Source organism: Patagioenas fasciata, chromosome 12 (assembly GCF_037038585.1).
Source record: "Patagioenas fasciata isolate bPatFas1 chromosome 12, bPatFas1.hap1, whole genome shotgun sequence".
NCBI lineage: Eukaryota > Metazoa > Chordata > Aves > Columbiformes > Columbidae > Patagioenas > Patagioenas fasciata.
This window is the reverse complement of record NC_092531.1, coordinates 5,237,542-5,255,865: the sequence shown is the minus strand read 5'-3', so window position 1 is coordinate 5,255,865 and position 18,324 is coordinate 5,237,542. Positions and strand designations below refer to the sequence as shown.

General features: G+C 55.0%; 1 protein-coding gene across 1 annotated transcript in view; it reads right to left on the bottom strand.

Moving 5' to 3' along the window:
- The window catches only part of LOC136106781 (mucosa-associated lymphoid tissue lymphoma translocation protein 1-like), a 28,674-nt gene extending 10,968 nt beyond the window's left edge, over positions 1-17,706 (bottom strand). Inside the window, 11 exon segments of the mRNA XM_071813699.1 lie at positions 383-457; positions 4,716-4,893; positions 10,757-10,960; positions 11,668-11,694; positions 13,124-13,220; positions 14,626-14,804; positions 15,416-15,569; positions 17,183-17,427; positions 17,430-17,491; positions 17,493-17,673; positions 17,676-17,706. Of these exon segments, the coding sequence (XP_071669800.1) occupies positions 383-457; positions 4,716-4,893; positions 10,757-10,960; positions 11,668-11,694; positions 13,124-13,220; positions 14,626-14,804; positions 15,416-15,569; positions 17,183-17,427; positions 17,430-17,491; positions 17,493-17,673; positions 17,676-17,706 (1,433 nt within the window).
- Between the last annotated feature and the right edge of the window lie 618 nt (positions 17,707-18,324).

Below are 18,324 nucleotides of genomic sequence, written 5' to 3'. Positions count from 1 at the left end.
ACGGGAGAGGGGAGCGCAGCCTCTTCTCCAGCCTGGGTGGGTGACAGCAGATGCAAAGCCAGCGGAACTGACACTGGGGCAGCCAGCAACACTCATCCTCATCTAAGGAGGCTTCAGCCTGAGGCACGTGTGCTTTGGGCATCAGGCTGTGGCACGGAAGGGTGGGTTACAGGAGCTGACGCCACATATACCCTGTAACTGATGCACATGCTGCCACTAGTGATGTCAGGAGGAAGAAAAACAGCGTCTGAACGGGGAACGCTAGAGATGGAGGGTGAGAACCAGAGGAAACACGAGCAAAGCCTTCAGAGCCACCACGCGCGAAGGGCTGGGAGATGTGTCTGTCCTGCGGCGCGGCGTGGGCACAGCAAAGTGTACTCACGTGGCGTAGCCGTACACGGTATTGCCCCAGGGCTCCAGCGCCTGCACCTGGGAGAGGGGACACTCCGGGTTGTACCTGGAAGAGGAGACGGAGGCGCCTGTTGGTGTTGAGGACACCTGACAGCACGTGGCGGGAGGGGACAGAGCCCACGTGCTCCACCAAGTCCACCTCCTACGGATGGCCAGAGATCAAAATCAACCCTCACATCAAATAAAACCACCCATGTTACCTGGGCAGCAACAGAGGTTGAAGCTCGGAGTCCTACAAAGATCTTAAACCACAGGAAAATGAGTGGATAAGACCAGCTGTGACCCTGTTATTTTCAATATCAAATCCAGGGTGATAGTCCTGGTTTCCACCAAAAACAAGCTATCCTGGTTGCACTTAATGGCCAAGTCTTGCCCATCTGACTGCAGGAGGCTGAAGAGCGTGAGGACCAGCTGCCTCCAGCTGACACCAGTGCCTCGGAGCCGTTCCCCGCCGCGCAGGGACAGGAGCCAGGCACGGCGGCAGCGTTACGCGGTGCTATTCGGTTCCAGGGCTGTTTCCTGGGGCTGAAGCTGGCACAGCGAGGAGAGCAGAAGGGAGGATGTAGCACCAGCAGCTAGCACAGTATTAATACCTACTGCTGGTGGCCTGGTCTGGAGATGTTTAATAGTGGCATTCATCTGGCCTGTGTAAGTTTTCTAAAGATGATCAGAAGAGAAAATGTGGAGAGGGAGATACACTTCTAAATACAAACACTGAACAGATTTATCTGCCCCTCGGCTGCTCCTAAATGATCGCAGAAATCTGAGATTCCAGGTCTGAGGAGAAATGAGACACGGGATCCCAAAATAAGCTGAGGTCCTGTTGTCCCCCAGTTGGGGACACCCATCCGAGGTTGTGCAGACATGGGTTGATGCAAAGCTTTTGAAGCTTCAGCTTCAAGCTTGAATTTCCAGGGCCGTTTCCAGATGGTGACCAAACATGGGAAGAGACTCAACAGCAGAGAAGGTGGCAGCGCTCCCTCCTCCTTCACACCCCCAAAAAGCCTCATTTATACAGCACATCTCATGCAACCTGGTTGTGATCTGCATCTGAGACAGGCGACGGCGTCCTTCTGCCCTAAGTGAGGCACACTAGAAACCCTCATAAATCAGGGAGTTCCTGGAAGAGAAAATCGTATCCGCCCCGAATCAGCACATAAATGCAGGAGGCTGCGCACAGGCTGCGTGTTCCTGGTTCCTCTGCTCAAGCTGAACATCTGCTACCACTTGGCAAAGGAGGATGTGTTTCTCATCGCCTTGGCATTTCTGCTGCCGACATTCGGGGTGAGGAGATGCTCTCAGCACAGACACGGCTCAAGCACGGCCGAGTGAACCGTTGACACACTCACAGCATCAGCCCCACCAAAAGGGTGCGGGGAAAGGAGGCCCCTGATTTAAGGAGTGGTGTAAACACACACACTCCAGACTCTTTCGTGAGCTGGAATGGTGACTTCTCAGGAAGAATGAGCTCAGGAGAGAGCTCCTAGAACGCCCTGCGAGGCCGCGGATAACAGCTGGGGATGACGCTAAGCACTGTGCTTGCTGTGGGAAAGAGAAGGGGGAGATCTTGGGGTGGGAGAGAGAAATAGAGCTGCACAACCGTGTGTGAATGCCACAGCAGATATCACAGCGCATCCTTTTGCCAAAGCACCGTTAAGACTCCACAAAGCCCAGAAATCGCTGGTGATGCCAAGAAAGGAGACATCAGCTTGAAAGCTGTTTCACAGATCAGTGCCATTCATGTTGGACAAGAAACTACTGGAGAGAGTCCAGAAAGAGCTACGAAGACACTGAGGGGTCTGGAGCATCTTTGTGATGAGGAGACACTGAGAGAGCTGGGGCTGTTGAGCTGGAGAAGAGAAGCTGAGAGTGATGCGATCAATGAGATCAATAGCTCAGGGTGGGTGTCAGAGGATGGAGCAGACTCTGTTCAGTGGTGCCCAGCACCAGGGTGAGGGGCAACGGGCACAGACCGAAACACGGGAGGCTCCATCTGAACATGAGGAGAAACTTGTTTGCTGTGACGGCAGGTCCTAGCTCAGCCAGCTTGTGAGCTGCTCCTACCTCTGCAGACAAGGGGCATCAAAGATCTCACATCTTTCCAGTGACTGGCAGCTCCTTCAGGGCAGCAGCACCAAAATCCCTGTCAGCTTTCTGAGTCTTGGTGCAGGAACCGCAGAAGGAAGGAGGAGACTTTTCTGCATTTGTCCTCCAGGTCTTTTCTGACCTGTAAGTCTGGAGACCAAAATAAATGAAATACTGACAGCTTCAACTGGAACAGTCTACCTTTCTCTGCTGAAAATGGCAAGCAGTAATTTTCTGCAGCCGCAAGCTGCAGGATGCAGATCTGCAGGCCAAGAGAGGCTGATGGGCTTTTCACTGACAGCGGGAAAGAGCTGATCCCCAACCTCAGCAGCACCAGTTCAGGATGTGACCACTTCAGAAGCATTTAAGGCCACTAGAAACCAAGTAGCAAGGCTTAAAATATTTCCCCCATCATATTGCACTCTTCTGACTGAGATGTTGACAAAAACGCAGCCAGGAGAAGAGAGGGGAGCTGAACAGTCCCAGCCGGAGCACATGGGGAAACACACACTGTGAAAAACCGATGTCTGTGAGATGCTGGCAGGGCTGGGGGGTTTGGGGCAAGGGTTGAGACACAGAAAGACAAACCCTATGCTGAGCTTCAGCCAACAATTTACACCAGGGCAGAGCCGGAGCTCAGCGGGGCTTTAGGCAAATTGCCTGTATTTGCCAGGCTTCTTCACCCTGAAAAATCATAGAATCATTTTGGTTGGAAAAGATGCTCAAGATGATCAAGTCCAACTGTTCCCCCACGCCTGGCACTGACCCATGTCCTGAGAACCTCATCTAAATGCTTTTTAAACCCCTCCAGGGCTGGTGACTCCAGCACTGCCCTGGGCAGCCTGTTCCAATGCCCCACAGCCCTTTGGGGAAGAAATTGTTCCCCACATCCAACCTCAACCTCCCCTGGCGCAACTTGAGGCCGTTTCCTCTGCTCCTGGCGCTTGTTCCTGGGGAGCAGAGCCCGACCCCCCTGGCTCCAAGCTCCTTTCAGGCAGTTCAGAGATCAGAAGGTCTCCCCTCAGCTCCTGTTCTCCAGCTGAACCCCCAGGTCCCTCAGCCGCTCCCATCACACTTGTGCTCCAGCCCCTCACCAGCTCCGTTCCCTTCTCTCAACTCGCTCCAGCACCTCAAGCCTTTCTTGGCGTGAGGGGCCCAGCACTGAAACTCCCTTAACAGTGAATAGAAACGGTGGTACATCAACAATTGACATCTAGAAAATGAAAATTTAATAAATGAAACAAACGTGCTTTCCCCACCAGTTCACCAAGAAGCAACACTAGCAGGGTCTCCAGCAGATCACAGAATCCCAGAATGTCAGGGGTTGGAGGGACCTGGAAAGCTCACCCAGTGCAATCCCCCCATGGAGCAGGAACACCCAGCTGAGGTTCCACAGGAAGGTGTCCAGGCGGGTTTGAATGTCTGCACAGAAGGAGACTCCACAACCTCCCTGGGCAGCCTGGGCCAGGCTCTGACACCCTCACCCCCAACAAGTTTCTTCTCCTCTTTCAGTGGAACCTCCTGTGTTCCAGTTTGCACCCATTGCCCCTTGTCCTGTCACTGGGTGTCACCCAGAAGAGCCTGGCTCCATCCTCCTGACGCTGCCCCTTTCCATATTGATCCCCAGGAATGAGTCCCCCCTCAGTCTCCTCTTCTCCAGCTCCAGAGCCCCAGCTCCCTCAGCCTTTCCTCACACGGGAGATGCTCCACTCCCTTCAGCATCTTGGTGGCTGCGCTGGACTCTCTGCAGCAGTTCCCTGTCCTTCTGGAGCTGAGGGGCCACAACTGGACACAATATTCCAGGTGTGGTCTCCCCAGGGCAGAGCAGAGGGGCAGGAGAACCTCTCTGACCTACTGACCACCCCCTTCTAACCCACCCCAGGTACCATTGGCTTCCTGGCCACAAGGGCCCAGTGCTGGCTCAAGGCACACAGTGCTCAGGCAGCATCTGATGCTCTTTGCACCTAATATGCGACTGACTGAGCTTCCCAGGAGATCCTGAAAGATCTGGCAGTCCTGCTCATTTTATGACACAGCCCGATAAGCTTTGACAGAGGCCTGAGCTCAGCAGCACAACGGGGGATCTGGCCCCAGTAATCCAGGGGAAGGCCCCACCGGGTTGTGCAGAAGCAAGGGCTGAGGCAATCAGCTGTTTCCCCCAACCCTCAAAACACCACACTCTGCCCACCCCACGTGGCGAAGGAGGACCAGCACCCTACCATTTTCGGCAGGTGTCCAGCAGGATGAGGTTCAGGGCCGTGTGCTGCTGCTGCATCTTCTGCAGGATCCTCTGCACACTGATGCAGTTCGCAGGGGTGTAGGGTTGTGGAGCATCAACAGGGACCATGTAGTTCCTCCCCGAATGTTCATACCCATGGCCAGCATAGTAGAAAATAGCTATGGACAGGGAAAGGAGATGAATCGTGCTGAGAATCTGCAGGCCTGTCACCAGCGCCCCACAGCCGTGTCCCACCTGCTGTCCTGAAGGGACACTGGTGCAGGGCAGACATGGACCAGTAGCACCTATGAAACTGGAGCTATGCTGACTACAGAATCCCAGGATGTGAGGGGTTGGAAGGGCCCTGGAAAGCTCATCCAGTGCAATCCCCCCATGGAGCAGGAACACCCAGCTGAGGTTCCACAGGAAGGGGTCCAGGCGGGTTTGAATGTCTGCACAGAAGGAGACTCCACAACCCCCATGGGCAGCCTGGGCCAGGCTCTGACACCCTCACCCCCAACAAGTTTCTTCTCCTCTTTCAGGGGAACCTCCTGTGTTTCAGTTTGCACCCATTACCCCTTGTCTTGTTGGTTCTCATCGAGAAGAGCCTGCTTTCCCTTAAGCATGTGAAACTCAGTAATGGTTTTCTCAGGAGAGACGCAATGTGGGGACACCCAGCTTGGGAAGGCAGCTCGGGGAACCGAAACGGGTTAAAAACAGCTCTGTGAGGTGACACAAAGAGACTGCAGCTGAGGGACGGTGGAGAACAAGAGGTCAGAAACAGGAACAAGCGGCCAAGAGGCAAAGGCAGGAGAAATTCTCCAGGCAGATTCACCGCCGAAGCCCCCGGTGCGCTGAGTGACCTGTCCCACGTCCCCTCCGCCGCTCCTGTCCCCATTCGCTTTGATCTCCGACGCTGCAGGGACCTGAAGGACCAAAAGCCTGAGCTCATTGTTGGGAGGGTGGAAACCATGAGCTCATCGTCAAAAAGGCCTCGAGTCACCTTTGGTTTCCATTCTCGGGGGACAATGGAAAGTTACTCAACCAGCTGTTTCCACAGGTGCCCGCATGGTTTGGGTTCCCCTTCTTGAGGATCACCCGCCAGAGAGAGCAGGCTCCGATTTGCAGAAGTTTTGAACTTTCATAACTTGCAAATTGAAGCCACAAAAACCTCCCCTGAGACTATAAAAGAGTGTAAATTAGGAAGAGTTCTGGAAAAATCACATGCAGAGGTTTGCCCCCCAAGTCACCGAGGACTGATGGCTTCGGTTCCTCTGCCTCTACTCCTGTGCGGGAAAGGGAGGTGACAACATCTACCACCAGGTAGTGTCACTGACACATGGAAAAGCACTGAAATGCTACAGACAAGCCTGTGAAGAATCATCCAATCATTAAATCTTCTCACTTTTTAGGTCATGTTGTACACCCTGAATGCACCGCCAAGGGCTCCCCACACCATATAAACACAAAGACTCGCGTTCAGATCCAAAAAGATGCGAGTTTCACATCAGCTGCGCAACTTTGCAAACCCCTCCTGGGCTTCATCTCTCCTCCTGAACAGGAAAGTCAACAATTTGCCTAGAGAAGAAGAGGGGTTTTTATTCTAAGCTAACATTCCAGTGCTTTTCACACATCTCGCCAGTCAAAACTGTGAATCAGAGACAAGCTTCCGAGTACCAAATTAAAAAGGGGAAGCTCCAGGCACTGCTAATAATACAGGAAATGTCAGCACACAGCTTAATTAAGGCATGACGGCACATTCCTAGTATTTCATTCGCAACTTTCTGCTCTCGTTGCATTTCCGACACCGTTTTGTTGACTCAGGACTTTTTAGGACTCCTGAAATAACACGCAGGGGGGATTCCTCGTTTGCCCGAGGGCTGCACAATGAGACCATTCAGGGGGTGTCTGAGGCTTTCAAAACGCCTCTGCAGCCTTTCTGAGAGGAGATCTGGAGGAAGAGCAGCCAGAGGAGCCACCGATTCCATACGGTGAATTAGAGAAGCCTTTGGGTCATCTCAAATGTGCAGCCGTACGAGATCCCTGTGCCTGATAATGAAGCTGGGTTTTGCTCCGGGCTTGAGGAACCTCAGAGAAGGTTCAATAAGAAGGAGGATGAGGTCAGATAACCCCAGGCAGCGTTTTGGCTGGGGCTGAGCACTGGTTGAGCAGCAAGGCTGGGTCACGGTGGACACCATCCTGAAGATGAGCCAGCACTGACATGTGGGATCCTGTGTCCAGTTTTAGGGACTCCAGGTCAAGAAGAAGGTGGGGAAGCTGGAGAAAGCAGAAGCAACCAAGGTGTTGGGGCGCAGGGCCTGGGACAAGAGGGGCAAGGAACTGGGCTGGGGTGGCCTGGAGACGTGGAGGTAACGGAAGGTCTAACAACAGCCTCCAGTTCCTGCAGCAGCAGCTCCAGAGACAACGAAGCCCAACTCTCCTGGTTGGTGTGGACAATACAAGATGGGACCATGAGCACCAACCACGGAGGGTCGTGTTTGACAGGAGGAATCACAGAATCATTTCAGTTGGAAGAGACCCTCAGGATCATCGAGTCCAACCAAAACCCAACTCGAGCACTAACCCATGTCCCTGCGAACTTTGACTAAATGCCTTTTAAACCCCTCCAGGGATGGTGACTCCAGCATTGCCCTGGAAGAGGGAAGGACTTTCCTGGGGGATGGTGCAGCCCTGGGGGGCTCCATGCCTGGAAGGCTTCAAGACCTGATAAGGAGCAACACAACCAACCCCAACCTTGTGTTGATGACTCCAAAGTCCCTTCCCTGTAGAAGTGTAAATCACAGATGGGTCAGTTAAGGACATGCAAGGGAAGGCCAGATGTCCAGAGAGCCCCACGGTGAGGTCTAGGGAGGTCAGATGTGTCCTTCAGCTCTTATCAGCATCCTGAAGCTAAATCATAGAATCATTTCAGTTGGAAGTGACCCTCAGGATCATCCAAGTCCAACCATAACCCAACTCTAGTACTAAACCATGTCCCTAAGAACCTCACATCTCCATCTTTTAAACAGCTCCAGGGATGGTGACTCAGATAAATAAAACTCTCGAAGCAACAAGCACCAACCCAATCGGCTGCGTCCTCCCTTCTGATCTGCACCAGCAGAAAGATGCACGAATCTCAGCAGCACCTCTGCCACTCGAGTCACACTTGACAGCTGTGTCTGTGTCACACCGGTCTCCCGGTCCAGCCCGGTGACAGTCCTGCACCAGACTCTGCTCCCAGCTCCCTGCGTCGCTCTGGACACCAACACAAAAGCTCTCCTGACTTCAGCCACAGTGGCTGATACACAGGGGGTGGCACCTCCAGGTTCCTTCAGCAAGAAAAACCTCTGTGATCCAGTTTTCATAGGCTGCCCAGGTTTTTCTTGGGGCTGCTGTCTCACCACTCTCTTCCCATGCACATGGGCTCTGTGAACCATAAACCTCCCAGTCAGCTCTAGATGTTTATCATGGAGCCTTCAAAAATTGACACATAGGGTTTAGGAGGAGTTGTTAGCTTCTTGAAAGGCTGAGGGAGCTGGGGCTCTCGAGCTTGGAGGAGAGGAGACTGAGGGGGGACTCATTCATGGGGATCAATACGGAATGGGTGATGGAACCAGGCTCTTCTTGGTGACAACCAGTGACAGGACAAGGGGTAATGGGTGCAAACTGGAACACAGGAGGTTCCACTTGAATATGAGAAGAAACTTGTTCCTGGTGAGGGTGGCAGAGCCTGGCCCAGGCTGCCCAGGGAGGTTGTGGAGTCTCCTTCTCTGCAGACATTCAAACCCGCCTGGACCCCTTCCTGTGGAACCTCAGCTGGGTGTTCCTGCTCCATGGGGGGATTGACCTGGATGAGCTTTCCAGGTCCCTTCCAACCCCTGACATTATTCTGTGATTCTAAATGTGCGGTTTTATTAGCAAGACAAGTGAATTTCAATGATATAAACTTCACCTGGTTCTTCTATGCCAGGAAAAACAGCTGAAGAAATGCTGGAAGACACATGGCAGCGAGAGGCAGCGGCACATGTGGGATGGAGAAACCCTGGGGCAGGCTGACCGCGGGCCCCACTGTTACATGTGGATGCCACCGATTACGGCAAGAGCCCTCAGCTCCAGCAGCCCGCAACGGTTCACTGCCTCCAAATAACAGTGACCGCCCGGCTTAGAAAGCTGTAAAGAAAAGCACCATCCGGAGCAGGCTGTGCCCAGCAAGCACTTGAGGCTTATCAAGGTTCAGTAACTCAGCTGTTCACGTTTTCCCTGCCGGTGCACAAAATCAATTTGGCCAGGAAGGATCAGCAGCCACGAAGGCAGAAGAGCACTCAAAGTTTAACTAAGGCACGACAGCATGAAAGGTTTGCTGTTTCCAGATCTTTTTTCTCTTCAGTGCTCATGAAAACAAGGGAAATGCTCTGGACAAAATGCCATTTTGTCTTCACATGGTATGGATGGAGGGCAGGAACGGCAGTGCCCTGAGAAAGGCAGGGAAGCCCCCCAGGGATGGCTGTGGGCAGGGAGAGCAGGTAAAGCCCGAGATGCCAGAGGATTCCAGAGAGCAGCCACAAAGGGAAGCTGCAAATGAAGTCACAGGAATACGCCGTCATCAGATGACGCGCCCAACCGGAGCGGCGACAACCGCATCCCGTCCTTCCCCAGCGGCTCAGCCTCCCCGGTGAGTCAGGGCTTACCGGAACAAGGCGGCTCTGCAGCGTGGGGCTGCGTCCTTATCCATTGCACAACCTCAAACCGAGCGCCGGGCGGGAACTGCGCTGACTTTGACTGTCTGAGTGCCCTGGTATGACACGCAGCTGGGTGAAGATAAACCTCACACTAAGGTTTGGAAGCAAAAAAAAACATCTCCCAGGTGTTTTCAGGGTATCCTGAGAACCTCAGAAACCCCAGAGAAGCTACTTTCAGTCCCAGATCTGAACACCTGCATAAAGATCCACAAGATCTGCCGGTTTGGTGTTTGAGGAACACTCAGCGTGCGATTAGCTCGAAGTCAAACCTCTAAGTCATCTGCAGCTGGGAATGCGCTTCTGCAAAAAGGCTGTCAAGGGCTCAAATTAGACCATCAGGAAAGAGAAACAAGGAAATTGTGGCCGGCTGTAGCAGACCTGGGTCAAAAGGGGCTCCTCTCCTCACCAAGGAGTGCAGTGGGGACAACTAATGAGTACATCTCCTCAATATGCCATCCAGAGACCTGGACAGGCTGGAGAGTTGGGCGGGGAAAAATTTAATGAAATAGAACAAGGGCAAGTGTAGAGACTTGAATCTGGGCAGGAACAACCCCAGGTTCCAGTGTAAGTTGGGGAATGACCTATTAGAGAGCAGGGTAGGGGAAAGGGACCTGGGGGTCCTGGGGACAGCAGGGTGAGCATGAGCCAGCACTGGGCCCTTGTGGCCAGGAAGCCAATGGGACCTGGGGTGGGTTAGAAGGGGGTGGTCAGTAGGTCAGAGAGGTTCTCCTGCCCCTCTGCTCTGCCCTGGGGAGACCACACCTGGAATATTGTGTCCAGTTGTGGCCCCTCAGCTCCAGAAGGACAGGGAACTGCTGGAGAGAGTCCAGCGCAGCCACCAAGATGCTGAAGGGAGTGGAGCATCTGCCGTGTGAGGAAAGGCTGAGGGAGCTGGGGCTCTGGAGCTGGAGAAGAGGAGACTGAGGGGGGACTTATTCATGGGGATCAATATGGAAAGGGGCAGTGTCAGGAGGATGGAGCCAGGCTCTTCTGGGTGACAACCAGGGACAGGACAAGGGGCAATGGGTGCAAACTGGAACACAGGAGGTTCCACTGAAAGAGGAGAAGAAACTTGTTGGGGGTGAGGGTGTCAGAGCCTGGCCCAGGCTGCCCAGGGAGGTTGTGGAGTCTCCTTCTGTGCAGACATTCAAACCCGCCTGGACCCCTTCCTGTGGAACCTCAGCTGGGTGTTCCTGCTCCACGGGGGGATTGACCTGGATGAGCTTTCCAGGTCCCTTCCAACCCCTGACATTATTCTGGGATTCTGGGATTCTGTAAGGAAAAATCAAAAGACTGGCCTTACCGTAGACTCCCTTCCCCAGGAGCTGCAGGAACCGACTGACTGCTGCCGCCATCTCAGCCTTGTTCAGGTCCAGAAGGGAGACGACCTGGAAGCCCAGCTGCTCCAGAAGGAGTCTCAGCTCAAACACATCCGTGAGGGGAGCCAGCAGGTTGGGGTGATGCTGGTAGCGGTTGTTGCCCACTAAAAGCGCTATTTTGCCTGTAGCTGCCAAAACCAGCAAATGACAAAGCTGTAAATGCTCAGCAGGGAACAAGGTCTCACCTACTGCTGCTGAGGGAGGACACAGGAAATCTTTTCTCCCATCCCAGCAGGAAGGGTAGACCCTGCGCTGCTTCAAACCTGGTGCACTCTCCAGGAAGCCTGCAGCTTTCTGAACGCTTTGCCAAAATACACAAACCAACATTTTGAAAGAATTCCACTAGGCAACCAAAATCCAGGAGGATCTGTGCTAGTGAGGTTATTGGGCATCTGCCCTAACCAGCCCCCCAGGGCTAAAGGAGGGAAACCCTGGGCTGTGCTTTCATTTCATTCCCACCTTCCATCGCAGGAAAACCAGATTTATTGTACTCGGGAGTGGTGGGAGCAAGGAGCCTGGCCCTGCACCACGGAGGTATTGCAAGGAAGGGAAAAGGTGTCACAGGAACTTTTAAACTCGTTTGGCAGGTGTGGAGGTCAAGACTCATTAGGAATAATCTGACTGCATCTGCTGAGACTGCTGAGGGCTTGGCAGGTGATGGGACTCATCCTGTGCCTTGCAGCTCCGATCCCAAAAGCAGAGACCATGACAGTGTGGGAACAAAGGCTTGAAGCAGCCTCTGCAGAAAAAGCACTCCCAGTCCTCCCATCCACCCTGCAGCCTGGCTTTTAATTAAGAGAATAATCACTCCGGAAGAAAAAATGACAGCACTCACCGAAAAACTTTTCTGGATGACACGTGCCTGGAAACGAGAGAGGGAAATGATAAGCCCGTGCACAGCACCTCTGTGCCAGCTCCCATCTCAGGTCTGAAACCTGCTCCGACATCCCCCGGCAATGCAAAACCGGAGCAAACACCGCGGAACATCCGCATGAGCAGCACTGATTGCTAACCTTAAAGACACTGTTCTGGTGATTTGGGGAGGATTTATAAAATCCTGCTTGATTTCTGAAATCCTGAGTGGCTGGGAAGCAAAGCTGGAGAAGGGGAAGGCCAGGGGAAGGAGGCCCAGCACAGAGATCGCACCCATCTGCACTTCCTGAGTTCCCTGCTCCCTCGCTGCAGCAAAAGCAAAGGAAACAAGACCAAAATAAGCTCCAGAACAGAGAGCTGCTCCCCATGAGCGGTCAGCGCAGAGGAGGCCGACTGTTTGCTTTTGGTTGCGATAATATTCCCTGAGCCTTTCACCACCCTGCATTGCCATTCCCTGCCCTTCAGCAGCTCCAGCTCAGAAAAGCCACCCCAAACGTGACTCACTCTCATGAGCTCCACCAGCTCCCCTGCCCTAGCGCTCTCAGCCTCTTTGAATTGCCATTACCCTAACAACTCCAGCTTTTCCTATATAAATTAAAAATAATTTTTTAAAAATCCAGCTTAGGAGAAAACCCTACAGCCCTAAGGGCTCTAAAATTCAAGGTATATTTTTAATCGCATAAATTTTACAGGTCTGAAAGACCTTTAGCACCGTAACCAGAGTTGCTAATGCTCCAGGGATGTCTGGAAAGGCATCAGAACAAGCCCCTTCATCCTTTTCTGCCTCTGATAGAGCTGCCTGTTGCACCTTAAAGCTACCCAGACATACCGTTCTGAACACAACCTAATCCTGTGTCCCTTTCTCACTGCCTGTCCCCCCAGATGCTGTTTTGCCAGCTGTGAGGAGGCACAGAGGGTTCTCTCTGATCCAGGATCAATTTGCCTTCTGAAGCAATTTTAAAGCCAGCCTAAAAGGTGAGATGAGAAGCTTATGGCATAGAAAAATCTCTAGGTGGAGTAAAGAGCCAGCAAAGCCAGGCTGTGCTATTCCTGTCTCACCCAGGCGCAGCGTCCCCGAGGCTCTGGGGACCCAAATTCTCCCTGGGATCCGTCAGCTCACGCTGCATCAGGCCTGGGCTGCCAGCCTGAGCCGCCTGAACCCTCCCAAATAAACACCGTCCTTTCCAGCTCCCTGTGTCCGAGCACATCGCTTCATCTCAGCAGGGCTGTACATGAGCTTTAGCAAAGGACTCCGCTGCGATTTGGCCGGGGAACCATTGAACCGGCAACTCAGCAAAGCAAAAAAGACACAGCCCGGAGTTTCCAGGTGAGAGCACTACATTCCTGTCTGCCCTCTAATTGCTTTTCAGGCTCGAAGGTCACCTGCAGCAAAGCAGCCACGGGTTGGTTCTGCTCACCTATGTGAACATCCACGGCGTTGGTCCAGTGCTCGCCATGGCTGTTGGAGGCACAGCACAGGTACGTGCCGGAGTCGCTGACCTTTGCGTGGGCGATCTAGACAGACCAAAAGTGAAATCGCATTATTTACGGTGAAAGTTTGTGGCCCCCTGTCGGTATCTGCCAAAGGCACCTGTGCTCCTGGAATAAAAAGCCTTTTATCTTGCTGTTTGCTGAGGCCTCATTCTTTGCTTCGCAAAGCTAAAAGACTTCCCAGGACTTTTGCCTTTCTAAGAAGCTCAGTAAGGCCACATGCTAAGGTTTGCTGCTGACCCCAGCCTCTAGAGTGCAAGAATCCCCTGCCCGAACACCAGACCCTGTGTCATAGCCATACTCTGCCCCAGGCGTCACGCTGAGAGGACAGTGCACGGCCATCATCAGAAGGTTCCATGGTTTTCCTCTTAGGTGACATTTCCTAGATTTCTGATCATGCCCATTGCTCTTTTCTGGCAAATTTTCGAGTCCTACCCATCTCTCTTGATGCAGGACAAGGACCAAGCAGAACAGGCGGGCAGGACCTATGCGGTTCTCCAGCCCAGGCTCACGCTGAGTCAGGCTGGCCACGGCTTTGTCCAGTCGAGCACTGAAAACCTCCAAGGACAGAGATCTCGCTGCCCTTCTGGCTCCAGTGCACCACCACCCACGTCCAAATGAAGAACATCTTCCTGATCCCCAGCCTGCACTTTCAGTGCAATTTGAGGCCACTGTCCCCTATAATATCATCTCCCACTACCAAGACTGGATCTCTCATCTTCGTTCCCCTTCATGTGATGCCCCCGAAGGAAAACTGCCTTTCTTGCATCAAGAAGACAGACGCTGATTTACATCCAGCCAGTGACCCGAAAGAACCCCAGACCTTTTGCTGTCTCCCTGACTCTTCTCTGCCAGGACTAACCACTTTTCCTCCTAGCTCTCCTGCAGACAGCACTCCCGCAGCTCCGGCACTCCACAGTCCCCTGCGCAGACTTACAATAGCTGTTGTTGTGCCACTGCTGCAAAAAGAGACGTGCTGAGAGCCCTTGAGATGCCCTGAGCATCTATGAATCAGTTACTTCTTAGAGAAAGGGCCTGTAGACACCCCAAGCGTCTATGAATTGGTTATTTCTTAGAGAAACATCTGCAGCTTTGAAAGAAGGACATAAAATGTATTCCCTCTTCACCCCAAGTCCTTCAGTCATCTCTCAAAGCAGCGGGGGTGATACGTGGAGTGATTTCTCACAACCCCGCAACGCAGCAGGGAAAGAGAACTGAGTATGCGGCTGCTTCTAGAGAAAAAGGGAGGACAGGCAAGGAGAGACGCGCAGGTATGAGCCAGGCTTAAGGACTGCCACCTGTCACATCCAGGATGCCAACGACACCATTTTCAGCAGCCTCCCCGAGGCTCCTGTGGCTCCAGCAAGGAGCTCCTCCCACCACCCGCCTCGGCAGCCAGAGTTTCTGAACTATCCCAAGGCAACGTTACCCAGAGTTTTTTTCTCCTCTGGTGCTCCAGCGGGTTCCCATTCCGGTACCACTGGTAGGCGGGCGCGGGGACACCCATGGCAGCGCACTGCAGCTGGAGCGGCTTCCCCACCTCCACCCGCTGCTCCGTGGGGTTGAGGACGACCACCGGCTCTCCTCGCCAGCGCTGAGTGGGCAGCCCTGCAAAGCAGCAACACAGAATTGGTCCTCCCTCCGCAAGGACAGAAAACAATACATCGCCAGAAAAGCAAGCTTCTTCCATCTGCACCAAGAGATGCCGTCCCACGGGAAGTCACCGCTGCGCCTTTCTGCTCTGGGAGCAGGGAATCCTTGAAAGCAACACCCACGACAGCAAACGACACACCAAACCCTGCCTACGGCTTCCCAGCTCGCCCTTTCCTGCCAAGGGCGCAGTCAACATGCTGAGGTCAACCACACCCACAGCTATTTTTGCCTGGCTTCCAAATAGCCAGATTGCCTCTTCCAGTCCTTCTGCCCAAAGCAAATGGGCAAACAGTCGGTATAACTCTGGGAAACTCATGATGTGTGGTCAGCAGGTACATACAGATGGGGTTATTGGGACAGTGACAACAACCTGAACCACCCAGCAGATGGACACAGAGGTCTGGCTTAGACCTGCGGGCTCACATTGCCGGAGCAATCCTTCTGTACTATGATTTTTGAGCTGGAAGGGGACACAGCCCCGGGAACCACCAACAGTCACCACTGCAAGGGAATACAATGTCTACACAAAGCATAAAACAGAGAAAAGCTGCAAGACACACTTGTACCTCTGGCAACGCACTGATGGACCTCCACCTTCACCCAGTCGGAGAAGACGGCATTTCTGTGGAGGTCGTTGACTCTGCAGGTGTAGAGCTGGGTCTGCTGTGCAGTGATGGGCAAGTCTGGATCGGTGGCACCAGGAATCTGGCGGCAGTGAGACTAAAGGGAAAACACAACCAGTGGGCAGAGAGTCTCCCCTCATTGCTGGTAGCAGAAAGCACCAGCAGGCCCTTTGTAAGAGCAGGAAAAGTGGAAAACCCCAGGTTCCTCCCTTCCTCAAGCCATAAGGACGCAGGAGAATGGGCTTTTCCATCGCATGTCCCTTCCCAGCATCTGCAGAAGCCCTTGGTATGCACACACATCCTATACCACCTCTCCTTCTCACACCCTGGTCCCCACCAGGACTGCCCACACGGGGCTGGCTCCATAGAATCACAGAATCATTTAGGTTGGAAAAGCTCCTCAAGATCAAGTACAGCTATAACCTAACTCTGGCACTACCCCATGTCCCTGAGAACCTTGTCTATACATCTGTTCAACCCCTTCAGGGATGGCGACTCCACCACTGCCCTGGACAGCCTGTTCCAATGCTTTACAACCCTTCCCATGAAGAAATGTTTTCTAATATCCAATCTGAACCTCCCCTGGCGCAACTTGAGGCCATTTCCTCTCGTCCTGCCGACCCATCTCTGTGGGCAGGGACCGCAGAATCACACAACAATGTCAGGGGTTGGAAGGGACCTGGAAAGCTCATCCAGGTCAATCCCCCATGGAGCAGGAACACCCAGCTGAGGTTCCACAGGAAGGTGTCCAGGCGGGTTTGAATGTCTGCACAGAAGGAGACTCCACAACCTCCCTGGGCAGCCTGGGCCAGGCTCTGACACCCTTACTGAGAAGAAGTTTCTTCTCCTCTTTCAGTGGAACCTCCTGTGTTCCAGTTTGCACCCATTGCCCCTTGTCCTGTCACTGGTTGTCACCCAGAAGAGCCTGGCTCCATCCTCCTGACACTGCCCCTTTCCATATTGATCCCCAGGAATGAGTCCCCCCTCAGTCTCCTCTTCTCCAGCTCCAGAGACCCAGCTCCCTCAGCCTTTCCTCACACGGGAGATGCTCCACTCCCTTCAGCATCTTGGTGGCTGCGCTGGACTCTCTCCAGCAGTTCCCTGTCCTTCTGGAGCTGAGGGGCCACAACTGGACACAATATTCCAGGTGTGGTCTCCCCAGGGCAGAGCAGAGGGGCAGGAGAACCTCTCTGACCTACTGACCACCCCCTTCTAACCCACCCCAGGTCCCATTGGCCTTCCTGGCCACAAGGGCCCAGTGCTGGCTCATGGTCACCCTGCTGTCCCCAGGACCCCCAGCTCCCTTTCCCCTACACTGCTCTCTCATAGGCCATTCCCCAACTTACACTGGAACCTGGGGTTGTTCCTGCCCAGATGTCAAACCCTACACTTGCCCCATCCTGCGCTCCCACCGTTACCTGCTGCTGACAGAACCACTGGTACCGCAGCGCCGTGCGGCCCTGGGCTCTGCACCGCAGAGTGAACGAGTGTCCCACGGGGACCGACATGGACACGGGCTGCTCAGTGATCACGATGGCTGCGGAGAAACGGGGCACGGCGGTGGGAATCACCCGGGGGGTTCGCTCCCTCCCGCCGTGCTGCAAGAGGGGACCCGTGTGGGCGGAAGGGGATGTGGAACAACAGGGATGCCCGGGGCTGTTCGGGTGGTCCCTGAGGGATCGTCCGGGCCGAGCTCCCCACAGCGCTCACCTTCCTGCATCGCTTCTCCGGCGGCTCCTCCCCGGCCCCAGCGGCCGCCGGCGGGGCCCGCGGCGGCTCCTCTCCCGGGGCAGCGGCAGCAGCACCTGCGGCGGGCGGGAAAGCGGCGCCGGGAGTTCGGGGGCGGCTCGGGGCCGGCCGGCGGGGCCGCTCACCCGGCGCGGCGGCGGGCGGGCATGGCGGCCTCGGGGGCGGGGAAGGCCGGGCGGCGGGGCGGGGTAAGCCGGGTTCCGGCCGGCAGGGTCGGGGCCTCGCCGGGCTCCCCCCGCTCTCACCCGCCGCCGGCTCCGCGGGGCCCGACAAACCCGCGGGGCGGCGCTGGGGGTCGCCGGGGCTGCCCCTCTGCCCGGGACAGCCCTGCACGGCCCGGTCCAACCCTTTACAGCACAGCCCGGCACGACGGGGCGGCGGCGGGAGGCGCCTCTCGCCCGGGCACCGCGGCTGCCCGTGCCGTCCCTGCTCACGGGTGCCCTCGCTGCCATCCCCGTCCCCCTCCCTCTCCCTACAGGTGTCATTGCCCCTTCCACGTTCGTGTCCTCACCCCATTCTCAAGTGTGCCCTTGCCCCTTCCCCACAGGTGAGCTCACCCCTGTCCCGCAGCTGTGTTCACCCACATCCCTACAGGTGTCGTCGCCCCATGCCCATGGCCATCCCTCTCCCTGCAGGTATCCTCACCCCACCCCCAAATGTGTCCTTGCCCCTTCCCCACAGGTGAGCTCACCCCCCTCCTCACAGGTGTCTTCACCCCCTCCCCACGGGTGTCTCTGCCCCTGTCCCCACTCCGGCCCCTGCTCTCGTCCCCACGGCCGCCCTCACCTCTCTCCCGGGGGCTGCAGCCCCAAGGCTCATGGTGGAGCCACAGCCGTGCCTGCTCCGCTCCGCGGGGCGGGGGGAAACCCCACGGTGCTGCTTCCTCTGAGAAATCCCCGCCAGCGGGGCCGGCATCACGAGGCCCTGGGGGAAGCGGCGCTGGGCCAGCCGGAGGTTGCACAAGCCCCGCTGGGCCGGGGCAGAGCTGGGCTGACCTGTCCCGTGGGGAAACGACGCGGCAGCGAGCGTCAGGACTCGGCGCTGCTGGGCCGTGACTTTCGTGTACAAAGTTCTAGCAAGTAAGATCAGATGCAAGAAACTAA